Below are 25,871 nucleotides of genomic sequence, written 5' to 3'. Positions count from 1 at the left end.
AACATTCAATCACAATGATTTTGTTAAACGGTTTTATTTATCTTGACCCTGTTTATTTGTTTGATTTTAGTATCCGTTTTGAACTTCATCTTGTTATATGAATGTAAGTACAACCTCGTGTCTAGGATCAGCTGATATTTGCATGTCATTCATACGCAAGTGAACCCGTCTCCGGTGGCGTGCCCACATGCGTTGCGGTGCACGTCGGTGGCAGTGTCTCGTGGTGGCCGTTCCAGAGCGGGCTTGGCGCGCTGATGTTGTCCAGCCTCGGCGCGCGGCGTGGAGCGGAGTAGCGGCCGGCGGGCGTGGGCGGAGTGGGCGTGCAGGCTGCACCGCCCCGCCCGCGCCCCACGCTGTTTATTCTCAGCCCGCCTGGCCGCGGCCGCCGCGCGACAGTCGCCCGCGTGACGCGCCACGGAACGCACGCGTGCGCTAGGTACGAAGCCGGACGTAACGGACCGAGCGGTGCATCTCCTACCGGACGTTGCAAAAAAATATTACCGCGCACGATTTTTGAATTATACGCAAATGAGTGTTCGATCGTGACGGGAGAAGGGTGCGAGCGTTGGCGTCGCGGAAAATGCATTTCCCGGCGGGTGCAAGGCGCAGGCGGTGCGGGGGGAGGGTGCATGCGATGATGGACATCGTATTGATTTCTATCTGGCCGCTCCTCCCGTATTGTGGCGGTGCAGGGCGCGCCATCGATCGTTGCACCGGCCTGTAAATTAACACCCCGCGATCGGCCGCACTCGCGATCACCCGCGCCGCCGATGCATTATGCGCTCAGTGTGTGCCCTGTGAATATTGTGATCATTGAGTTTTCATTCGCAATTAGGTACGACCACCGCACGTAAGTACGCGCGCGTATTATTTTTATTACAATTGCGATCACTTGATACGATGGAGGAACCATTAGGAATGTTACATTAATTGACTGTGATTTTAATATGAATATTATGTTGTGCAAATGAGTTACTATTAGTTATGATAATAACTTGACACGTAATTTAATATCATTGGATAGTTAGTTAACTTTTATTTTTGTTGTCATATTTAATTAGTTTCATGAAGTACTTACTCAGGTAAAACTTAATCTAGGTATTTTCCTTGGCAAACAAACAGTGAACATAAAATTTAAACAGTGAATTAAATGACATTACGTGGTTCATTTTATGCAGTTGAAATAAAAATAATTCATCCGTGTTACCTACCTATTTAGGAACTTAAACATTTCAAAAGTTCAACGAATTTAAAAAAACTTTATAATTGGGAAATAAAAACAACACAGGCACTCTTCTCTGCGTCATTAGTAAATTAATAAGAATGTTTAATTAAAAATAAAAACATCGATTCACCGCTCGATCCGTTAACGAAAATAATCAGTATTTTTTTTAAGTTTTACAATTCTTAGTTTATCCTACGTACCTACTTATAAATTTTAATTAAACTTTTTTCAGGAAGCAAAACAACCTAAACGCAATACTCAAAACACAATAACAAGCTTTAAATATAAGTATATTAGCAAGTTCATAAAAGCAATTCACAAACGCACTAGGATATAAAGCGATACGGAAGCAAACGTACAAAACAAGCGGTCGAGGGGCATATTTAACTAAAGAGTTGTGATAGAGTGACAAGGTGGCTGCATCAGGAGCGCGCGTGGAATGCGCGGGAGTGGATTCGCTTAGCGCGCGCGCACGCACCGAGCCAGCCGTGCCGCCCTCCGAACACCCGGCCATGGCGACCGAGACCAGTGAGTACCATTACAAGCAATACACTATAAACATACCCTAGGCAGTGCTAGACACCTAGCGCTCTTAGATCAGCTTGATTTTAGCAACAATTTATGACCATAGATCAACATTAATCCACGTCCTTCATTCTGCTGATAGAAAAGTGAATTTCGTTGCGATAGTTACCCTCCCTCGCAGGACGTTAACCCCGAATCTATATTAAAAGATTTGCATAAAATACTTGCCTTTAAAAGAAGTTTCCCTTTAGAATAAAATGTGCCGGTAAATAAAAGTACATGCTTCCATTAGAATATCTACGCGAGGCAAGTGAATTGTTTACCAACATAATGTATACAGTGCGGGCACGCGTGTCGTCCACCCGTCACCCGTCACCCGTCCCGTCACACGCGGCGCGAGTTCCTTGCCACCACGCCACCCCCACCCCGCTCCCGCAGGATCATCCCCGTCCCCCCAGGACGCGCCCGCCGGATCGCCGGACCGCCACGGCTCTTGTTTAATGATGTTTCTGTCGTTTACTCAAGATTAGGGGTTGCGATATTTTATTTCTCTCGCTGCTGTTTGTATTTGGAAAACCAATTATTTCAATAATATACTTTACGGTCGACAAACAAGGGCTTAGGAAGTTGTAAGAATAAACAAAACTACGAATTTCTGTAAAGTTGTCGAGTATACGACGCTATGAAAATATTAAACACAGATGAAAAGACATCGGGCCGTTCACCGCCCGGGTGCTATGACCGGTGCTCGGGCGAGCATTCTTCTTAATTGCAATTACAGTGTAGAATATTTTCTTGATTCGAAATATTGATTATAACAGTATAATCATTGATATACCTATCGCGGCGCGGTGCATGATGTTGTAACGTAACGTAATACTAATGTTGGCACGGTGGTAATGAGTACCGCGTCACGCCCGAGATCACATGAGATAAAACCATGAAAGTACACTTATACCGCGCCACCATTTTTTCCCCCCAGTCAGTCAAAGGGTTAACTTTCATGGATAGTTGTGCTATATTTTTTTTCTTTTATTTACAAGTACATTACATATTTATATAACAATTATTATTGTAATAATACAAGTTTCGTAACGAACCTATCTAAATGTATTAGACTTATGATTATAAAGTTGTTTCTCATGTTTTTTTCGCATGTATTAGAGCTTGCGATTGTCGGCCTGTTAATATAGCGATTTTATATAGCTTTTAAACTATTATAACCTTTTGACAAAATAATTTAAAATAAACCACTTATTACGTTAATGAAATATAACTCGATGAGACACGGGCACTTGGTTCATGATGCGATATCTATACTTAAATTGAAAAAACATCGCATTGGGAATAGAGGTAACATCTAATTATTTGTAATTCATATCAAATTTCAGTGTAAAAATATATTTTTGCAAAACAATACGCATCGTAAGGCGGGCAGTAGAGGTTTTCTCGGAACAGGAAAATATTCGCTGAACGAAACAAGGAATCGAAAAGGAGACAGGAGGGAACGGGAGGGACTGAAAGCCAGAGGGGAGGAAATCTGTTTAGACTAGTGTTTGTTCCTGTACGTTAACTTTGTTTCACCCTTACGTACCACGACACGAAAGTACCTACTTGCGTATAAATGTAGAGACAAATATGAAAAATAATAATTTAAAGGAAAACAGAAACATTTCGCAGTGTTTTTCCTAATGGCAATTTTCATTAGTAAATGAGAACAACACTAAAACAAATCGATTTTCTTATTTACCGCAGTTAAGAGATAAATAATACTACGAAGCATTACACGTTATAAGTATACATTTTTAGTCAATTATTCATAAAACTATTAATAACGAAACTAATATAATTTTCTTACTTCGACGTGGATATTTCCGTGCCTATATTTTTATTAAGAAGGGCTGTGTTTGACCATATATCTAATGTTTTATTATAGGGCTGGTACATAACCCTGTTTGTTATGGTGCATACAAAGTAAACTAGAGCATTTAACATGTAACGGACGGTGCGGCGCTCAGCATTTTATAATAACCTAGAATTTTGGCGCATGCATAATATAATTCGAATTATTAAAATAAAGTATTATTTCATAAACAGAAATATGAATTTAGCAGGAAAGACTTACCTTACTTCACGTAAGTCAAAGTCAGGAGTCCGTAAGCCAGCGGCGAGTTGCCTGAAATCAGGCAACTGCGTTGCTTACCTACCCCAGACACCTCCAACCTGCGATGAAGGCGGCGTAGTGAAGTTATACTCATAGTGAAGTTAGCTCATACCCTCCGGTTAATGAAGGGAGGTCTATCTTCAATAATGGGTTATAGATTTTAGTAAGTTTAGATCAGTTTATTTTATATTTGAAAGAACGTTACTTTATATTACAAGTAAATACACAAGGATGTATGTGCCAGTAAGCAAATCAGTGCTTGCTTTTTTGTAAACGGGGCACCGGACGTGAACCCGCGAAGTTATCGACTTATGTAAAGCTGGTAAATCCTACGTCTGGCCATGTTTAATGTATCCGGACTGTTAAGTGGGCCGGATTATAATTGTAAAGCGTCCCGCCGCGACACATTCGCGAGATTTCTCCTGTACCACTCGCTATTTATAGGGATCGAAGCGCCGCAAGCACCGCTCCGGAGGGACGATATAAATGTCCGTGTGTTTATAACTGCTACTGAGTTGCCACTCTCTCATCGGATTTATGGAATTCACTTCACTTCACCATCTAATTACCCTCAACTGAAATTTCAATCTGCCGGACGTTACTGCCTCTCTCGCATAGAAGTCTAAACAAGTGCTAAAGTTTTCAAGTTACGGGCTCGGATAGAACACTCAGCCTTTTTGTGTTAAACGTACAGGACAACATTGAAGGAATAGAAGCGACAGAATGCTCTTGTCTCGCCATAGAGGTAATTCCATTGAACAAATCACACCTCGATTTAGAATTGAGCGATCGAAATTGAGGAAAATATTTAAAATCAGCTTGACTGGAACGCGTAATACCCAAACTTCTCATCCTTGACATTCGGCAGGGAAGTTCGCACTAAGGAAGCTATATGAGATGCACTGCTCATCACACTTGTAACCAAACCGGATAGGGGAGTTATTTTTGATTGGTAACAAATAATTATATATACCTACTTATTTTGACAAATCGTGAACTTTACGAGTATCTTAAGTGTTTAGATATCATAAGTTCTAAATAGAGTGCTTTGTAGTGAGTGTAGACGTTCAATGGTTCGGGCATGTGGAGAGAATAAACAAAATAAGTTTAATGAAACAGGTGGGAAATAAGAAGTGAAGTATGTAACATCAACACCAACAGGCTCGCCCCCTATAAACATAGCTGGCGAGGAGTGGCTGTGTATACTGTACACCTCTGCCTATTCTTTCGGGTACACAAAAGTGCTGCTATGTTTATGTTTAACTAAATAATTAATAGTACCTAATATCGCGCTCCTTAAACCCGACTATGACTATAAGTGAATGGCTATAAGTACGTAAACAAAATTATATATATTTATTTTTCGCATTACAACCTGCCTATGCTAACTACCGGAATATGTTATAGCGCATTTCTTCTCCACTGCTTCGTTGCTCCACTGTGGGATTATTGAAGAAACCAGTATATACAATTGTGGATGTTGTGGCAGTAAAATATAACGCACACATAACATAATCTCACGACTATATCCCATTTAGGGTAGTCAGAGGTGGGTGTATCTCAACATGAACTAAGTACCCAGACCTCACCAAGCTTTCTATTAGACTAACGGGATAAGTAGTGAGCCGTATCGCCGTCTATAGTGGTCGAGTCAATTGTGTTAGGGAAAACTGCACTTAAAATTAATTAATAACTCATTGGTGCAAGTCCGGTACCGGGGTTCGAACCGGCGCCCTCCGTTTGAGAAGCAATGCGGTGAACCACAGAACCACAGTAACTTGACTTAAAACATAATTACATCACTTACATTTAAGCGGAGACGGTGTTAACTGTGTCGTGCGTGCCGGCAGGCGGCGCCGCGGCCGGCGGCGAGCAGCAGTACTCGCTGCGGTGGAACGACTTCCACTCGGCGATGGTGTCGTCGTTCCGGCGCCTGCGCGACGAGGAGGACTTCGTCGACGTCACGCTCGCCTGCGCCGGAGCCACCTTCTCCGCGCACAAGGTAAGCTCAACAGTCTCTCAACTTATTTTTTTTTGCATGTAAATAAGCTACATTCGGATAACTGATGAGGGAGGTACTCCTATGTGTATATCCGTGATAGCCCTGTTCGGAGAACGCGTGTCTTAAATCGTAGTGTCACAGATTCGAATGCCGGCTCGGGCTCTAAACCACTGTATTCGACATATGAATTTGAATTCATGTTTGGATAATTGATATCACGTGGTGTCCACGATTTGTACCCGATTAATGGCAACAGGCTCCTCCCCTATTACATGGGACTTAAACATAGCTGACGAGGAATCGGTGTATATAGAGGTGTATACCAGAGGCGTGATATGTTACTATTTATAAAGTACGTAATTAGTGGAGGCTGCTGGATATGGACATATACTGTGAAAATCTACTTGTTTCAAGTAGATTATCTATTAATTCGAGTACAAACGGTATTTACTTACTTACATTGGACCAGGTGGTGCTATCAGCGTGCAGTCCCTACTTCCGAAGACTACTCAAAGCCAATCCCTGCCAACACCCCATCGTCATACTGCGAGATGTCCACGACAAAGATATGGAGAGTTTACTCAGGTACTATTTACAAACTATTTTACTCTATACATATTGCAACAATGAATTTATGATGTAGAAATATATACCCTACCTACCAATGCCTACTTACCGTCGTGATATCGATAAGGAATTAGGAACCTATACCTATATACAATCACCCATTTTTCAGTTAGGTTTTCATGGAAAGAAAAATATTAACATAACTTATAAACTTCTCTAAACAAATTTTAGTACCAATCTACATTCTATACCGCTCAATGACATTAGGAGCAAACTTAGACCACAGTCTTTTAAGGACAGATTTTTAAACATAGTTGTCCTTAAGCAAGTGTTGCGAATCAATAAATTGTGTCTCGGCCTACATTAAATAGGTACGGTAATGAGTAATATATATACAGTTTAGTATATTTATACAGTTTGATACCATGTCACATAAACTTTATTGACAAATTAAACGATAAGTCTCATTAAATGTCAAATATGATAGTGCGACAAGGTTCTAAAGTGGATACATGATATTACTCATGACTGTGCGCAAAAGAAGAAAAGCATGTAGGCGCTGTAAACATATAGGCAGACTCACCAACGTGTGTCCATTGCAGGTTCATGTACCAGGGCGAGGTGCACATCGGGCAGGAACAACTGAAGGAATTCCTCCGCGCGGCGCAGCTGCTGCAGGTGCGGGGACTCACCGACGTGCCGCCGCCCGCGCCCCTGCCCACCCTCGACCAGAAGGCCTCACCGGTACGACATGCATTACCACTCGGTTCACACTAAACTCTTAACATGTGAAGAGTCCCACGTAGGGCGCCATTATTAATTTAGACAAAGTGAAAGTAACATCTTAGTTTTGTGAAGCGATAATATCAAGAGGAAAATCCTTAGTGAGTCCGTGTAAGTGTTAATACATACGATGAGACATTTAGTAAACCAAAATGTAATATCTACTTACTTATCGTAATAGTCCCATTTTGGGCGCCAATAAGCACAGTTTTTAAAGTAATTATTTTGTGTAAGTACGACTTTAAACCAAACTGTTTTCATAAATTTAGGATTAAAGAGTGAGAAATATAACGATTTACAAAATTTGTGAATTACATGACAAACATTACAGAAACAAGAGAACATACAAATACCTCTACAGTAAGCAAGGATATAACTGAGTAATGAGTATACGATGTCCGCAGTCGGCGACATCATGGACGGAGTCAGGCAGCGGCGCGTCGCGCGAAGGCCGCGAGGGCCGGCGCTCGCGGCGCCCCGACGAAATGCACGCACAGACGCCGCCCCCCAAGCGCGCGCGCAGCTCTGACCTCTACCAGGCACAACTTAAAACCAGGTGACTACAGTCAGATATTGACACTTCATAACTTTACAGCCTCGAACAGAAGTAGTCAGACATAGTTTGAATTCGTTTGACTCGTCTCTAGTACTTAGACGTGTTAATTCTAGCATTCGTTCATAGAGTGGTGTTTTTATATACATTTAAACATAAAGTCACGCCCGCATCTCTATCGGAGTGGGCAGAGTCCGCAATGATCCAACCTGCGGCTACAGCACATTGCAAATTTATTTGGGTGATGGACTACACAAATAGTTTGTTCATAGTGTCGTTGAACTAGTAGACTTACAGTCCATTGCCATTTCTGATTTAGGACGGAGCAGCTGCTGGGTGTGCAGGGCGCGAGCCCCGAGCGGCTCGGCACTAACGGGCACGAGCTCGGCATGTTCGCGCACCAGATGGACAGCACCACCACCGCGCACCTGTCGGGAGCTTCTAATAACGTGGTCAGTACAACTAAACTAGTATCCTCAGCCATTGATACACTATTGATATCTACTTCAAGTATCTCGATTTACCCGGCCTGGCAGCTTAAGAAAGCTCCGTGACGAGATTGCAATAAATCTGTTGTATGTGCAGTCTGGCGACGGCGAGGAATCATCGTCAGACGCAGGCGCCAGCGACACGGAGGCCGAGCCGCGCGCCAAGCAGGAGCCGCTGGAGTACGACGAGCCCGCGCAGCCCAACGGCGCAGTGCCGCACTTCCCACCCTCGCTGCTCAACCTGCCCGGTACGTGCGCTCACACCTTACCCCACACTAGTGTGGGCGTCCACACTCGCCCCCCACCACCCCCTCTAACCGCCCGCCTCTCACTTACAGGTTTTCCCGGCCTGCCTGGACCATCCGGCATCACAGACAACTTCGGTAAGTCCACACACTTGCACCTTCACACTACTTACCTACTTACTTACTTCCTAGAATAACCGTCACCTACGTGACTCGATTATGACAACGATAACGCTAAGAGTGGAATTGTACTTGAAACGTTTAATATAATTTCTAATAAACATTAATGACAGACCCGGAACAAAGGAAGCCACTCGCATCGTTAATTGTACATTATAGAGTCATGTAGTGCATGCCGCCAATAACACTAACAATTAAATAATGAGAACGAAACGTAAGCGCCTAATCACTCCTCCGAGCCGCGGTAGTGTCGCGACGCGCCCCGAGCTAGGCCGAGCTAGGGACCGTAGGTGCGATGGAAGTTACACGCGTATACCCAGCCGTAAACAAGCGCGTGCAGTGGCTAGGGGAGGGTGCACTGACGCGCGCTCGTCTGCCCCCGCAGGAGCGGCGTGGGGGGCCGCGGGCGGGCCCGCGGAGGCGGGCGAGGCGGCGCTGGCGGCGGCCGGCTACGCCGCGCCCTTCAACGGTGAGCCCGGCGCCAAGCCCGCGTGTCCGCGCTGCGGCAAGCTGTACAGCAACAATAGCAACCTCAAGCAGCATATCCTCAACGTACACGCGGCGCACGACCTCGCGCACTCGTGCGCCCTCTGCGGCAAGGCTTTCAAGACGCGCCAATACATGCAAATACACATGAACTCTATGCACGGGGTGAAGCAACGGCCGCGCCCGCGCCCCCCGCGTGCCGCCGACCCCAACTAACCGCCGCCTCTGTGTTACAGGGGCGGCCCTCGCGGGGGCGCCGGGCTACCGGCCGCAGTGCCCGCTCTGCGGCCGCGTCTACTCCTCCACCTCCAACCTGCGCCAGCATATGCTCAATGTGCACTCGCAGACGGACCGCGACCAGTGGTTCCCGTGCCAGCACTGCGGCAAGCGCTGCAAGACCAAGCACTACCTGATCAACCACCAGCTGCAAGCGCACGGCATCCGCCAGCGGCAGAACTCTTAGAGACGGCGCGACGCCGAGCGGCCGGCGCCTGCGCACCCGCTCGGCGCCTGGTGGTAGCCGCCCGCGCGGCAGGTAGGGCCTCGCGCGGCAGTAACCGGTGCTGTGGCGTTGCAGAGGCCGCGGCCGCGGGCGGCCCGCTGGTGGTAGCCGCCCGCGCGGCAGGTAGGCGCGGCAGTAACGGGTGCTGTGGCGTTGCAGAGGCCGCGGCCGCGGGCGGCCCGCTGCAGTGCCCGCTGTGCGCCGCGCGGCCGGGCTCGCGCGCGGCGGCCCGCGCGCACCTGGCGGCGCACTACCCGCGCGACAGCCCCGTGTGCCCCGTGCTGGGCTGCGCGCGCCGCTTCGCGCACCCCAACTCCGTGCGCAACCACATGCGCCTCAAGCACCGCCGCCAGTGGGACCGCATGAAGACGCTCAAGTGGAGCTGCGGCTGGGCCGACTGAGGCCGAAGCCTCCCCGCACCCCCCTCCGCCCCGCGTTCGGCTTCCTAGAGTTAAAATTTATTGAAAAGGGCTGTGAAACGGAAAAACGGACGATCGAGGGCGCGCGATCTCCGCGTTGCATTTTAAAGTTCGTGGGTTGTCACATTCGTATGAAGATGTATAAAGCGATAGAATAAGACGACTGAAATTTATTTTTGTAGTAGTATAGACTGATATTGTTTGTAAGGTATACTTTAAGCGCATTATTACATGTGATGATTGGTGCCATTGATAGGTTACGGAGTAATGAGTCGATCGTTCTCGTCCCTTCGCGAACGAACCTGTAACTTCCATCGTTGCTTCCACTGACGTACTTGTTTCAGCTGTACTTCCTTACTCTCCCCGGGCGGAGAGGCGGCTCGCGCTCGCCCTCGCTTATCATTATTTTTGTAACTGTGTTCCGCGCGAGCTGCCCCGCCACCCGCTCTCTTCAGACAGGTCGGTGCCGTGACTGCGCGCTCCTTCAATTCAAATTAAAAATATCTTTATTGACATCTGCAGCATGTCCGTGGGGCCATACGGTATGTTGCACCGTACGACATTAGTAGGCAAAATAAACTAATCGCGAGGTTTCTACATCGGTTACTAAACGATTCTTTTTACCGCGAATGCTGCTGAGCTGAGCCTTTTGGACAAATTATCAATATGAGGACTCCATTGTAGCTTAGCGTCCAAAGTAATTCCCAAATAAAGCAGCAGTACCTACCTATCAGTGAGATCCAGTTCGTTATCTTTTACAATAATAGAATCGAGCGGCCTATTAATATTAGACAGCGCAAAATAAACATAATTTTGTTTTGTTTTCATTCAGTAGCAGGTTGTTTACAGTAAACAAACAAATCCACGACCTCTACCTTCACGCAGCGCTGCAGTCACAGCACCAACTTTGTCCGCTTTACTTGTATATTTTCGACCATAGATAAGACAATACGAAATAGATTAATGAAACTAATGCCTTTTAACGCAATAGTTAAGGATACGTTCACTTCCATTAATAGAGTGATTATTTTGTAAAAGTTTGTTGTAGTGGCCTGTACGCGACGTGCACAATCTAAACATATCTAGTCAACGTAGACCGCGGAGAATACAAGCGATAGGCGACTTGTACATAATATACGTGTTCCATTCGCATATATTTTATCAAACGAAACACCAATAACAGATTATCTATATATATTTCATACAAGTTTGTATATATGTTATGTGATATTCAGCAATATGTAGTGCGAACGATTCGGTGCCAACATAGTATAACCGCAGCGCGACAGGCGCCCGCCGACCTGTCGCGGCGAGTTCACTAGATGCCTTCCGAATGTATGCGAGAGGAACTTTCTAGATCTCCAAAATATATATATTAATATCGGTAACCTTAGCGAGTAGTTGAAATTGTTCCTGACGCCTCAGAGGCAAAGTCGTGTATCTTTATAATTATTATAAAATATTTTTAAGCGTACGATGTAAATTAGTCATCTCAATAACCAAATGTTCAATGTGAGTAAACGATTCTAGTTGCGATTGTATTAGTGATACAATATATACGTAATAATTTAATTTTTACCCGAAGAGAAGTGTCTGCTTATATAAATACATAATAATAATAAAACTACGAAGTAGAAAGTATTAGTTTCAATGTAACGTGCACTCGTCAATTCTAAATAAGGTGAGATTTAACAAACAAACAGTACAATTTAGGGTTCTACAAACATCTCTGCAGATAGGATAGATACCAATTTTGTAACATTGAACTCTATTCCATATGCAGAATGTTTATAGAACCGCACTTGCATGTTAGTAGGGCTGGTGAGCACAATATAACATTGGCTGTACATTTGCAGGCCAGTGCCGGCGCACGCAGGACTTGCTGCGCGTGCGCGCCACGGACCCGCGGCCCTGCCCCAAGTGCGGCAAGATCTACCGCTCGGCGCACACGCTAAGGACCCACCTCGAGGACAAGCACACCGTCTGCCCCGGATACAGGTCAGCACTCTACTCCCGATCGCTTCTTGCTGAAACTTTGCCCGTCGATAATTGCAAATACTTACTTCGTCCACCGAAGTGGTGGTCACCGCCACTTCGAGACCAGTGCAGAAATTTCCAAATCACGTCAGAGAAACTATCAGCCAAATCATCTATAACTTACTCTACCGTCATTTACGAACTTAGAAGTTTCTAACTCACATGTGTTTCCAAGCTTTAGATATGTGTTACTTTCTTGTAGTATGACGAAATAAATGAATGTAATGCGTTGTTGTCCACCCTCAGGTGCGTGCTGTGCGGCACGGTGGCCAAGTCGCGCAACTCGCTTCACTCGCACATGTCGCGGCAGCACCGCGGCATCTCCACCAAGGACCTGCCCGTGCTGCAGATGCCCACGCGCTTCGACCCCGAGCTCGCCAGCCAGTCAGTATCTCAACTATATTCTCTACACAAAGGGTCTTGCCAAGTTGTAAAATGTTCCTATCTTCTTGTGCTGTTAATGCTGTTATACGAGATCGAAACTATCTAAAGAAAGGTTATCTTCATAATAATTGATTGTGGTAGATGAGTACCTATATAAGCCTGTACAGTCATGAGCAATATAATGTACCCACTTTAGGACTCTGTCGCACTAACATATTTGACTTTTAGTGAGACTTACAGTTCAATTAGTCAAAAAAGTTAATGTGACATGGTACCAAAGTGTATACATATTAATGCTCGTGACCGTACGTGAGTGTACGAGCGTGCTCCTACATTACGCTGACACAACAATTTGTAATTTCCTTACCTAGTGACAGTTATGTACTCCATATAAAGGATTTAGGAGGCCCAGTAATAACCCTGACACTAAAAGTTTACAATTGAAGGTACCTATACCTCGTGTGCAGGTTGCTAGCGAAGGCAGGCGTGAAGGTGTCTCCCGAGCAGCTGCGGGCGCGCGCGTCCCCGACGGGCCCGCGGCGCTCCGACATGAAGCTGGACGCCAAGTCGGCCGCCTCCGAGACCAGCTCCGTGGCCGACGACAACGATGACCTCAGCCAGCACCGCTACCCCGACCCACCGCCGCTGTCCCCGCCACGTCAGTATACCTGCTCTCTAAGACTTGTCAAAAACGCCCTGGTAATACTGCTACCATACGAAAAGGTTCGTAAAGACAGTGACGTGGCTAATTGTATCTTTCACTTGCAGATATAAATAACTTGGCGAACACAACAATCACCAAGGTACCGGCGGTGCGCGCGGCCGCGGCCAAGACGCTGGAGGGCGTGCCCCCCGGGCTGGGCGGCCTCAAGCACGACGACTACCCACCCAACTTCGGCGGCGGCTCCGCGCTGCTCGACACCTACCTGCAGTACATGAGCGAGAACATGTTCGGTATGTCCTCCCTCCATCCACGCAGTACACCCCACGCGAGATACGCCGTAGGTACAACCAACTAACCGATTGTCGCCACAGCAGGTATGAACCCGGCGAAGCTGGCGCAGATAAACGCGATGCACATGGACCGCAAGACGTACGACGAGCCGTCGCCGCAGATGGGCTCGCTGCCGCCGCCGCCCACCACCATGGCGCACCAGCGCTTCCTCAAGCAGATGCAGCGGCAGTACACCGACGGCATGGGCAAGCCGGACATCGTGCGCGACTCCGACGAGCCACTCGACCTGGGCAAGGAGCGGCCGCGCAGCGCCTCGCCCGACGACGCGGCCGCCTCCTCTGACGCCGACTACTACGAGGAGCGGCGCGGGCTGACGGTCGGCGCCGACCTGGAGGCGGCGCGCGGCCCCGCCGACGACGCGGACGAGGCCGAGCGCCGCGCGCCCGCCTCATGAGCCGCGCACCGCTCTTAGGACGATGTTTTGTTGAAGGTTTCCAAACGGTGCTTGAGTGTTATGTTTTGTGGTCGCTAGCCGATCGGTTCGTTTTGCGGTTAATGTAATAATGATTTTATTGTTGACCCGTGGAATGTCGTTGGTGCCATTTCCGATATTGTATGTAAATTAAATTTAGGATTAAAGGGTTGCGACCGGCCTCGGCGTATTTGCTGGACACTGTATGTTGGCGAGCCAGCGGCCAGTCGCAGCCCGCTAGCTGCCCGCGGGCGCGGCCCGGTCGGCGCCGACTGCAGCCGCCCCGGGCCGCCGCTCGACTTACACTAGTGCGTAGTGACTTGTATCGTGTACGCGAGGTCCCCCTCACGTAGTGGACCTGTACATAGTAATTCCATCCATCTACCTCAGAGTTCGGGCCAATATGGCTGCGTTATTAAATATCCACACAAATTGTGAAATTCCATCCATCTACCTCACTTCAATAGATTTTATTTAATATTTTATACAATTTATAGATATAATAACTGTTGTTTTATGCATTTTGCAGATTGCATTTATATATACTATAGAGTATATCGTAGGTAAATATATGCAAGTCATTAGGAAACGTTAGTGCTGCCCGTAGATCGTTACCGAACCCGTTAGATAGTCGCACCACTAGCGGCGCCGGCCGCCGACTGCGGACACGGTCGGCGCCGGCGAGCACTGACGCATGTGTGTTACACAAATTATCTTTGTATACGAACAGATATGACAGAGCTTAAAATTCGTACTATTACTATAAAATATAAATTGATTCATATATTGTTTAAAAATGTGCGTATCGCCATCTAACTGTGTGATAGATTTTACACAGCAATTGATAATTATAATAGCGATAATTATTATTGATACGGGACAATTTTTTCAGAACTGTAATCATACTATACCGGTAACTGCCTTGAGACTGAGTATGATAACCAGGCGAGACAAGCCCGGGAGAGTTCAAATTCGATTCGTAACAAATTATTGAGACATTGTATATAAATTGAAGTGATATGTAAAGTACATAATAATAAATAAATAAATAATCAAATAGAAACAAAAGCAATAATAAAGTATACCTTGATGTTGCCTTCGGTCGTGTGCAGAGAGTGGCCGCGCGGCCGCCGGAGGGCGGCGCGGCGGCGGCAATGGACACACGCGAGAACGTTTATTTTGTAGTAATGATGTGGGCTCGTTACTTAAATAACAATTACTGTGATTACAATCTCATATTAGCCTTCAATACTTATACATATTTTTTAGAGTACAATGTTATAGTTATTTAGTATATTGTAAGTGTATTTGTAAGCGAGTCACAAATTATATTTACTTCCTTGGACTTAGAATTCACAATATTTAAGTATCTAGAGCAATAGGAGAAGCATTTAACCTTTTATATGAGAGAAGCCGCGGCGCGGTGCAGCCGTGCAGCCGCGGCCGCCGTGTGCCGTCGCGTCGCGGCCTGTATGCTACGGGTTGAACGTAACTTAGTATGTTAGTGAGATTGACGAGTTGTCAAGTTTGGTTTGCGTTTACTAGAGTAACCTTGTTGACAGTTTACAGTGTTGCCATAGTGAGTAATTATTTTCGACTGTATTAATATAAGTTTGATTGTTTATAGAAACGAGTGCTTCATGTTTGATTAGTATGTTAGACAAGTTTTGTTAAGATCACTCATCGACTCGCGCTCTACTCACTCCGTTCAGTATGCACCGTGTACATAGCAATAACCAATAGACAGTTACCAGATTGTAATTAAAATATAAATGTTATATTTTTTCAAAACACATTCTACGACATTGGCCGGCGTCCGCGCCCAGCTGCAAGCGTGCGTAACTTAGTTTGTATATCACGAGTAGAGCCAGCTTGCGGCTCGCCGCGGCCGCCCGTTGGACCTGCATACGAGAATATACTATCTTACCAGTGACATTGTATTTAATTAGGACTTTGAGTCAATGATTTATGCTCTCATTATAGACATTGTATAAATTTTATGTTTAGTTACCTTATTATGAACTTTGGAAGTTCGAATTTAATGTTTAGTTTATGTTTATATGCACATGAACATGTTGCGTGTGTACTCAGAAGCACGTAGTGTACCGTGCGGCGTGTTGCGGCCGGTCGCGGGCCATATGCGAGCCTGTGTACATGCGTTACATGTGGCTACTTTATACAGAACTCTACACAAACACTCCACGTAATTTCGCGCGAGGTCTCTGTAAACTAGCCACGTGTGTTGGTAGAGCCGCGACCGGACGCTCTCCGAAGTCTGAGTATAATTATTTAAGTTCCAATGACTCAGGTTGTAAAGTAGTGTGTTAGTTGTGTTGCAACACGTCTGCTTACTCGTGTCGCCTGCTCTGTGCAAGTTTCGATTCCACGCGCCTGTTGATCCATTCAATTTAAAGACAAAAATAGTCATGACAAAACAGTAATTATAGCACAAGAAATTATTTTTTGGAGTATGTTGTATGCGCTCATATACGCGACATTTGTATAAACTAGCCGTAGAAGGCAGTAATGTTGATCCCACACCGTTTCGTAACTGTTGTTTTTATTTATATCGAGCGTTTTGAACAATTGTTAAGGTGTCGGCGGAGCCCCGCGCTCGCGGCCGCGCCCTCCGCCGTGCGTTAGTGTACTAGCTGTATGACGCTTCACTTCATTATTATACAACAATAATAAAAATAATTGTTTTGAAACACTGCCGTTGTCATTGTTCCTACTACTATCCTGTACCTTACTTACTCTTGAAAGTGTTTAGTACTTACTAACACAACGTGTGACGAAAATAACTCGCAGTGAGAGCTGCGCCGTCACAGGATGCCGGCACGCGCTCACCTTGCAGCCGACGACACACTAACGCTAAAATAATATTTGTCAAGTCATTTTGCCAAAGCAAGTCGGCTCAAACATTTATAATCACACAACAAATATGTTTGTAATTTGAAACCAACTGACAATGCTCAAGTACAACATGTATTATAAAACTCACTCTCACTAAAAAACATTACAAAAATGGTATTCAAATCAAAAATGTATTTATTTAATGGAATCGCTTTGACAAAATAATTCAATATTAATCATCACATGCTCTTAAAAATAAAGTGGTGCCTAAAGCTAGAGGAATAAATACATTACACATATTATATCACATAAAGTACCGACTACCTAGCGGCTGTACAGCTATCAGCTAACTACAAAATCTACGACAGAAACAAAAAATCGTCGACTGTTGAAACAAGTTTCACTTTACAATTTTAAGGTTTAATTGTCATTCACGGTTTGTACAAAAGTTATCATGTGAAAAAAATTCATAGTTTGTGTGTGTCGACTCGTGTCGGTGTAGAGCGACGGCTAGCGCTCCCTGCTCGGCCTCCTCTTGCGAAGGAGGTAATGAACACCAAATACGGCGTTCATTCTGCAACAACAAATTGCATCCTTCAACATCACTCACACATTTTACCATACCACAATTGGAATTGTCGCCTGGTTGTATGAAAGGTGGACCGATGAGCATCTGAAGGTCGCGGGGAAATGCTGTATGTGGGCAGCAGAGTTTCGGTCATTGTGACGATCCTTGGGGGAGGCTTATGTGCAGCAATGGCTGATGATGAAGACATGTGATCGATTGTAACATTCACAGTTAGACTTTCGAAACATTTGCATAATTGTCTGCGCGCAAGCTCTCGTTACTGCCTGAAGATGTGAGCGGGACGGCGGCGGAGAGCGCAGTTGACGGATAGTGTCAAGCTAGTGTTTGTCTATCTTCCTGCCACGCCGTGAGTATACCCCAGGCGAGGACTAGAACTTGTACACAGACTAGTTATCTAGTTATACTTTTCTTTTTTAACATTCTTTACTGTTCTAATAACTACCCTGTTATAATACAGAAATAAGCTGAAGCATTTATTTAAGTTGAGTGTAAACTATTTGTCTTTATGTTTTGTCCTGTGTACAATAAACAGTTAAATAAATAAATAGGTACTGCATATACATATCAACATTAACTTTAATTCAAATGAATATAGTAAGTGCATGTAACTCACAGGAGGGCCCAATGCTATTTCTTGGAGGCGAGCGCGATGCCGAGCCCGACCAGCCCGCCGAGCGCCAGCACGGCGCCGCCCGCCACCGCCATGCCGATCAGGCCCTCCTTCTCCATGCGCTTGTTGATTTGACGCTGCAAACAACACATTCTACATTACAAGTCTGGTGGTTACTAAGTACAGAACTATACCATAAGCCAAGTCCGAATCTCTGGCAGTTCAATAATAAATAACGCTCAAACCAGGGTTGGTGAGGCTGAATGTTGACATCATCCACATGAGAGAAGAAAATGCGTAGTAGTGTAATGAATGTGCACTATACATTATAGATTTCCTATTTCAGGGAATAAGTCACAAGAGATCCTGCAGCAAAATGTGACAGTGCCACTGTTACCATCATCTGTCAAGATGTTGGTGCCAATGATGATGGATGATTTCAGTGAATGTGACATACCAAATGAAGTTATCAAATAGGAATGTTATCATCTTTGATTTAAATATGAGAAGAAAATCTTATGGAAACACGTAATTGAAAATTAAATCCCACTACCCACTGTGATGACTTCAGTCAAATTACTTACTTAAAGCATCCTTAAAGTAATGATCAAAGTTCTACATTATTATTGTGTTGTGTTATATTAGCTTCTTTTACTGGCATGCAGGGTCAGTTGAAGAGATCTGTCTTAGATGTAAAGCTCACTCTCTATTACATCTTGTCATTGATTTATATTTATGTATCTCACAATGAAAAATCTTGAGTTTTAAGACAACATGACATCAGTTACTGCTGCAATGCTATATGATAATATAATGACTGATAAGTAACTTTATCTCGTCACTTAAGGGTGACGACCTTTGAACATCATTCAACTGAGTTTGAGAATTAAACACAGTGTGAGGATAAACACTATTAAATGAGGAAAGTTCAATAATTAATTTTATTCTAATTGTATTAGGTAATTTTAAAAACTAGTTATACACACCTCTAGAGCCAACACCTGCTGGTTGGCGGGCTCAATCTCGAGGAATGCCTTTACATAGTGCAGTGCCTTGTTGTACTCCTTAATCCTGGCATTGCCGATGGCCAGGTAGAACAGGTAGTCCCGCTTGCCCTCCGCATGCGAGTTGAACAGCTCCTTCAGAAGGAGGATACCCTGCAATCACACAAAGGTAACAAAGGTCTTTGTTCTGTGGCAATTAATGATAATATATAAGTTCAAAGTCCAATAAAAATTTTCAATTTATATTTTATAATGTTTACCTTACCTAATTTATTAAAATTACCAATTTTAATATTTTGCTATGATAGGGAAAGTAAAATAATTTGTTTCTAATTACCGTGTACGGTAAGGGTAAGTAAAGAGAAATGTGGAGTCAGACCTTTCGTATGTCGGTGGGGTACTTGCTGCGGACCAGACACCACGCGTACTCGAACTGCGCCTTGTGCGTCACCTTCCCCTGATGCAGCTGCTCGTGGAATACGCGCTCGAACTTCTGCACAACACAAACATTCATCAATATTACTACACCAGTGATTCACAACAAAACGACATGTTGTGCAAGAATAATACCCACTTGTAAATCTTCCGACGAAACTACTTCATCTAAAACGTCCTCCATGGCAGATATATGTGGCTGCGAAATTTAATGACTTGACAAATTATTTGAATACTAAAATCTGCCGAGAATAAAAAGCATTATTTTGCGTTTTCAATAAAAACCAAATGTTTCTAAAATGACAGCTCTTGATGACATTTTTTTTTTTTGTTTTCCCCGAAGGGTAAGGCAAAGGGAACTATGCCCATACAGCCATGTCTTACGTATTTTTTTTCTTGATGAATGATGAAATGATGAAAGGTGATGATGATGAAACCTAAGCCCCCACCCTCGGATTAGACTCCTACTCCGAACCCCAAACGAATTAACTCGAAAGTCCGCATAAACTTTCGAGTTATGAAGCGGCTTCTTGACACGAAGCGAAAATAGGCAGATACACTTTGTTTATTGAATACTCCAATATAATAACACTCGCGAATGTCTTCCGACTAACTTAATGCGATCATCAACCACAAAACACCACTTCGTATTAACTATTTAGATTTTTTTTTTTTTTTTTTCTTCTTTTTGGCGTAACTATTTAGATTATTCAATAAAGAAAGCAACTGTCCCGTTCCCGTTTCCCGCCAAAAAGCCGCTCTTTTTTTTTTTTTTTTGTTTTGGTTTTCCCCGAAGGGTAAGGCAAAGGGAACTATGCCCATACAGCCATGTCTGACGTATTTTTTTCTTGATGATTAATGAAATGATGAAAGGTGATGATGATGAAACCTAAGCCCCCACCCTCGGAGTAGATTCCATAGAGATAGGAAATTATATGGAGGCGCCCTGTTCTACTATATAAACATCATCTTATACAAATATGAGTAGTTTATGAAACAGGTCGTCAATAATCGTTTTGTTTCTTTTTTACTAGTACAAAATTTCATTTGGTAAAAGAGATAAATATATATTTGTTATTTCTAGTTATGGCAACATTTTGTGATGACGTCACAACAGCTGTAGGTACGTGCCATTTTTCGCCATTTTATGCGCTGTGTTTTGTGGTACTTCTGCTGTCAAGTAGCTGTTTATGAGATCGTATTTTGTGTTTTGCGGATAAACTACGAGGATTTGATTTCCTAAATCGAAGTTGAAGTTGAAAAAAGTGATATTCAACATGTCCGTGTATTGTATTGTACAGTGTGGTGCCAGAAAGGACAGAAATCAACCGTATTTGTCACTTCATAGGTTAGTACCCCGTATTCATTGAATAATACAAACAATCCTATAGATTTTGATGTTACAACGCAACTGAGCCATGAATTTGCATTAAACCTTTATATATTTTGAGTAATTGTCATACTACAAACCGTATTTTTCTTTGTTTTCCAATATCTTTATTCGTCATAGTCAAATTAGTGTTGCGCCAATAATACTGGCTAAGAATACTAGTTATTATTTTTACGTTAACAGGTTTCCAAGAAATAAAAGCTTGAGAAGACGATGGTTAGAGAGAGGCTGTTGGTGTTTAAATTTATATTTAAATTTCAGCCTAGCTTGCATCATCTCACTACTGGCTAGATAGATAACATATTTGTATCATGTTATCACAACATGTTTATACTATCTATCATTCAACTACATATTATTATGTACTTAATATACTTAGTCTGTAACTATTATATGTCGAAACAATTATGAGTTGTACAAATTTTATATAAATAAATGAATGTTATCTTTCATTTCAGGCCATCTTTCAATCCAAAATTGTCGACTGGATTTACTGAAACAGGTGATATTGGAAAACTAATCCACAGCTGCAACGTCGACTGTGCTGCCATTGCCCGTACGTCTGTCTCATAAGTCAGTACATGAAAAGGTATTTATCAAATAATTTTATATTTTTAACATGATATAGTATAATTCAACCAGGTACACAATGCACTTAAATCAGATATATTTTAGTACATACACTGTTTTAACATTATTATTAAACTTTATTTCAGTCTGTTCAAGAAGACGCGATGAAAAAATTAAAAGATAGCCAATTTGAAGAATATTATGGAAGATCTGCAGAATAAAAATCAAATAATAAAGGGCAAAGTGTATTGATGGAAGAATTGGCAGGACCGCAAGACTTTTTGAAAAGGCAGGTAAACAAATTTCAAGGTTTACCTTTGCCAAAGAAGTATTCCCAAGAAATAAGAAAGTTTGCTTTAACTTTACATTTTCTTTCTCCGAAAGCGTATATTAATTATACTGGGTGTTAGTGACATCGTAACGAATACTGAGAGGGATGATTCAGACCATGATTCTGAGTTAATATCTAGTGGAATTTTCCGTCGCAAAATTCATGAAATTTTGAGTTTTGTTTTTAATTATTTTCAATTCCATATTGTGATTTTAGCTGCATAGAACCCAAATTTCAATAAAAAAAACAATAATGACAAATTATCGAAAATTTTCGATGTAATGGAGACATCAGCTGCTCGAACGGGTCAACGGCCACACGCACCGCGCCGCGCGCCCCGCTCCGCACGCCCCGCTCCGCGCGCCCCGCGCCGCACGCCGGCGGCGCGGCGGCGGCGCGGCGGCGGCGCGGCCTACAAAGTAGGCACTACGAACCGATCCTATTTCTTTCTCTGTCTATCGTAAATTATAAATTTATTTTATTCTTATTCTTAAATGGACGGATAATCAACAGGCATAAAATTTATGGAATACACGTCAATTTTAAGCAGAAATCTAAAACAACCGACAGAATTAAGTTACCAGCGAGATACCTTTTTGATTCGACCGGGTTATTCATTCATTTACTCATAGGAATCAGGGCCATTATCTACCTAAAACAGTTGAAACAGTAAATAATTGTATTCTTTGTTGTCATTAGAATAACTAACAACCAACTAACACAACCACCACTGATTAGGTAATTAGTTACCTACTATGTCAACCATCCACCAACTTAGTATGTAAGTACCTACGCAAAACCTCGCTACACAAAAATCGAGCGAGATCGCGTCTAGAATTGGGCGGACACTCCGCCAGAGTGTTGCCTATCGATATTCTATCGATACCTAGTTAAAAAAAAAACAATAGTAGGTACCTATCGATAGATCTTTCAGATCAATACCCATTATTGTTACAAAGCAAGACCTATCGGTACTATCGCTAGTATCGATCTAAATGTACTATCACTACTTTCGATAGTTTAGACAATTTTCAAGTTCAACAATTGATAATCTACCTATCGATAGTTCGGCAACTCCGCCGCGTAGGCAATGTCGGCATGTTCAAAGAAAAAAATTGTCCGAGAGGAGTGATCTTATTTTTCTTGTTACATGTTGGTACCGTACCGAGGTACTAAGTACTAAGTTATTCGTGGTTTTAAATCTCATAGTTAAATCATCAGTAAAGAACTAATTAAACCTATCCTGTTCTGTGTACAATATTCATGTAACGGCTACGTGCTTACATAAGTACCTAGTAGACGGGAGCAACGACTTAACGTACCTTCCGAAGCACGGATCATTTTACTTTCGGACAATCAGGTGATCAGCCTGTAACGTCCCAACCAAAGGCCTTATAAACAGATTTTTGTGATATGTCCCCACCGGAATACGAACCCGGACCCTCCGCATCCCATCGCTCAACCACTGGACCACATAGGCCAAGAAGGTTCTAAGACATAATTAAAGGATCCTGGGACGCAAGACCTCCGAGTTAGGGCTTGTTTGATCTGTCTTGATGGATACTCGGACGTGAATAGCCTCACGGATCAAGGGCAACGCGCGCCAATAAAGTAGGCATTACGAACAGATACTAGGTATTTCTTTGAGTTGTAACGCTGTTTTAATTAATAAAGACATTTTCATTCATTTTCATTCATTTCATTTCATTCATTCATAGGTATCAAGTGAAGTTTCCTGTCGCCAAATTCATAAAAAAATTAGATTTTTTTCAGTCCCATATTGTGTTTTAAGCTGCATAGAACGCACATTTAAAATAAACAAATAAAAATTACTAATTATTAAATTTTATCAATGTCATCAATAATACTAATAACGTATCTACAACTTCAGCTATGCGCAGGTGAATAGCCGGCGCACGGGTCAAGGGCAACGCTCGCCAATAAAGTAGGCATACGAACAGATACTATTTCTTTCTCTGTCACTTGCACCATAAACATACTTCTCTCTCTCTCTCTAGTCGTCGGCTCGACTCGGCCGCGGCCGGTGCGTCGTCGGCGCCCTTAGTCGGCGCCTTTGATGCTTTGCGCTAACGCCGCCGCCGCGCTCTTCCGCTCAGTCGAATACTAAGCTTGACCCGAATCGCGTGATGTTTTTCGAGGATATTTTTTTCGTGTTTGTGAGTGTTTGTTTCATTCTGTAAATGAGTAGTGTCGACTATGATGATAGATCATAGACCATTTACTGCGCAAAAGTATGGAAGATTGTTGATGTTTATTAAAGAGCAAGGTGTTGTGTTTGTGAGTGCGTGTGATACCTACCTACCGCGGAGGAAACGCGATGTTGCATACCTACGTGACGTGACATGTTCTAGGGTACCTACCTAGGTACTTCATACATACATACATACATAAACTCACGCCCGTAATCCCTAATGGGGTGGGCAGAGCCACAAGTAATCAAAGACAACTTGCAGCCACTGTTGATACGAAGTCCAAAGATGGATACGATGAACCTTATGGTGATAAGGGATCAGCCTATCGCCCATAACATTAGTCCATCATGTTAGAGGACACAATCCCTCTGTCGGTTTTTACGACATGCCCGGGAAGAGAAGCAGCTGAACGTGTTCTATGTTTTTTATACGCTCCCAGAACAGCATAGAAGCTGAAGCTGAAGGTACTTCATCCGAAGGAATAACAATTAAGGTAAGGCAAGAGTAGGGTTTTTATTGTTAATAAGTTAGGAACGTTTTAATAACTGGTAGGTAGGTACCGTGCGTGAAAAATCGTGGCAGTAGGTGTTCTACTTCAACAAACAACATTTTTAAACGTTGAACCACTAAGCATCTAAATACAAGAGAATGAAAACTCCTACCTAGATATCAACATCGTATCACGCACGCGCAACGTAGCCGCGCGTAAGTTTAGCGTCTGTGTGGCGCGTTGTTCGACTTACATTGCGGCACAGTAAAAATTTAAAATCTTAATTAAACATTTGCGACAAGAAAAACACCCACCATCGTTTTTAGTACAATAAAATAGGCGTTCCATTTTTTTTTTCGTTACGATGTCACTAACACCCTGTATATGCAATGTGACAGGGTGTCACAAAGACAATTTCTAAACAAATTGACACTGTTTAGATTTGTATTTATTGTAAATATAATGTAGTTACATAATAAATAATGTGTGAAATGAATACTTGCTAATAAACAGATTTACGTTATAATTTATGTTTCATTATACACTCCAGGTGGATTCGAATTGTGCGCAATAAAGAATGTAATCAATGTTATAGAGTTGTTAAGGAAACTACTTAGATAAATCTTGACTAAACCCTTTACAAATACAAATATACTTTATTGCACACAACATACCAAAAAGAACAAGTTTTACACAAAACATACACGAAAAATACAGTACACCACCTAATTACCCTTTACCTTCCCTTTCTGTTCTCTTATGAATACTTATTATTATAATGCTATACCTATTATTGGTCAGCAAAAATTTAGAATCGACTCGCAAAGAAGAAGATGCTATACCTAGTAGGTACGAGTATGGTAATCCTAGTATTGAAACAGCTTGCAGCCCTAGTAAAGGCCGCCATTTTATGCGACGAAGTGGCACGTTTTTTTTGTAGGTATTTCCAGTCCATACTCTTATATGTCTATGGTAGATTCCTACTCCGAACCCCAAACGAATTAACTCAAAAGTCCGCATAAACTTTTGAGTTATGAAGCGGCTTCCTGGCACGAAGCGAAAATAGGCAGATACACTTTGTTTATTGAATACTCCAATATAATAACACTAGCGAATGTCTTCCGACTAACTTAATGCGATCATTAACCACAAAACACCACTTCGTATTAATTATTTAGATTATTCAATAAAGAAAGCAACTGTCCCGTTCCCGTTTCCCGCCAAAAAGCCGCTCTTGATGACAGTTTCACTGTCACACAGTCACACTTATTTTTTCTAGACATAAATAATTCCGCGATATTCAGCCTAGTCTCACGTTAAGGTACGTATACACATGTATACGCTACACGATTTCTTGGCTCAACGCGTCGGGTATGTACCTATAAGACTTATAATTCAA

The 25,871-nt window shown here is 43.2% G+C and overlaps 2 protein-coding genes across 6 annotated transcripts; one reads left to right on the top strand and one right to left on the bottom strand.

Annotated features, from left to right (window-relative positions):
- The first annotated feature begins 402 nt into the window (after positions 1-402).
- Positions 403-16,740, top strand: LOC126369142 (protein abrupt-like). 5 transcript variants are annotated; one of them, XM_050013457.1, is made up of 14 exons: positions 403-436; positions 1,458-1,753; positions 5,765-5,916; positions 6,386-6,501; positions 7,086-7,227; positions 7,671-7,822; positions 8,139-8,268; positions 8,405-8,555; positions 8,646-8,690; positions 11,996-12,137; positions 12,423-12,560; positions 13,028-13,218; positions 13,329-13,514; positions 13,596-16,740. In XM_050013457.1, exons 2-14 carry the CDS (start codon positions 1,738-1,740, stop codon positions 13,967-13,969), a joined length of 1,935 nt encoding a protein of 644 aa, XP_049869414.1. In that variant the 5' UTR covers positions 403-436; positions 1,458-1,737; the 3' UTR covers positions 13,970-16,740. The 5 variants fall into 5 exon arrangements, with proteins under 5 accessions (XP_049869414.1, XP_049869409.1, XP_049869395.1 ...); XM_050013452.1 differs by having other exon boundaries at positions 8,139-8,271; positions 13,599-16,740; XM_050013438.1 differs by having other exon boundaries at positions 8,139-8,271.
- Positions 16,741-17,017: 277 nt separating this feature from the next.
- On the bottom strand, positions 17,018-19,801 carry LOC126369174 (mitochondrial fission 1 protein). The gene is made up of 5 exons (XM_050013471.1): positions 19,618-19,801; positions 19,423-19,536; positions 19,026-19,196; positions 18,043-18,176; positions 17,018-17,414 (listed from the first exon to the last, which is right to left on the bottom strand). Exons 1-4 carry the CDS (start codon positions 19,660-19,662, stop codon positions 18,057-18,059), a joined length of 450 nt encoding a protein of 149 aa, XP_049869428.1. The 5' UTR covers positions 19,663-19,801; the 3' UTR covers positions 17,018-17,414; positions 18,043-18,056.
- Positions 19,802-25,871: the final 6,070 nt, after the last annotated feature.

Source organism: Pectinophora gossypiella, chromosome 1 (assembly GCF_024362695.1).
Source record: "Pectinophora gossypiella chromosome 1, ilPecGoss1.1, whole genome shotgun sequence".
In the NCBI taxonomy this organism is placed as follows: domain Eukaryota; kingdom Metazoa; phylum Arthropoda; class Insecta; order Lepidoptera; family Gelechiidae; genus Pectinophora; species Pectinophora gossypiella.
The sequence above is the reverse complement of the archived record's forward strand: the minus strand, read 5'-3'. Positions and strand labels throughout refer to the sequence as shown.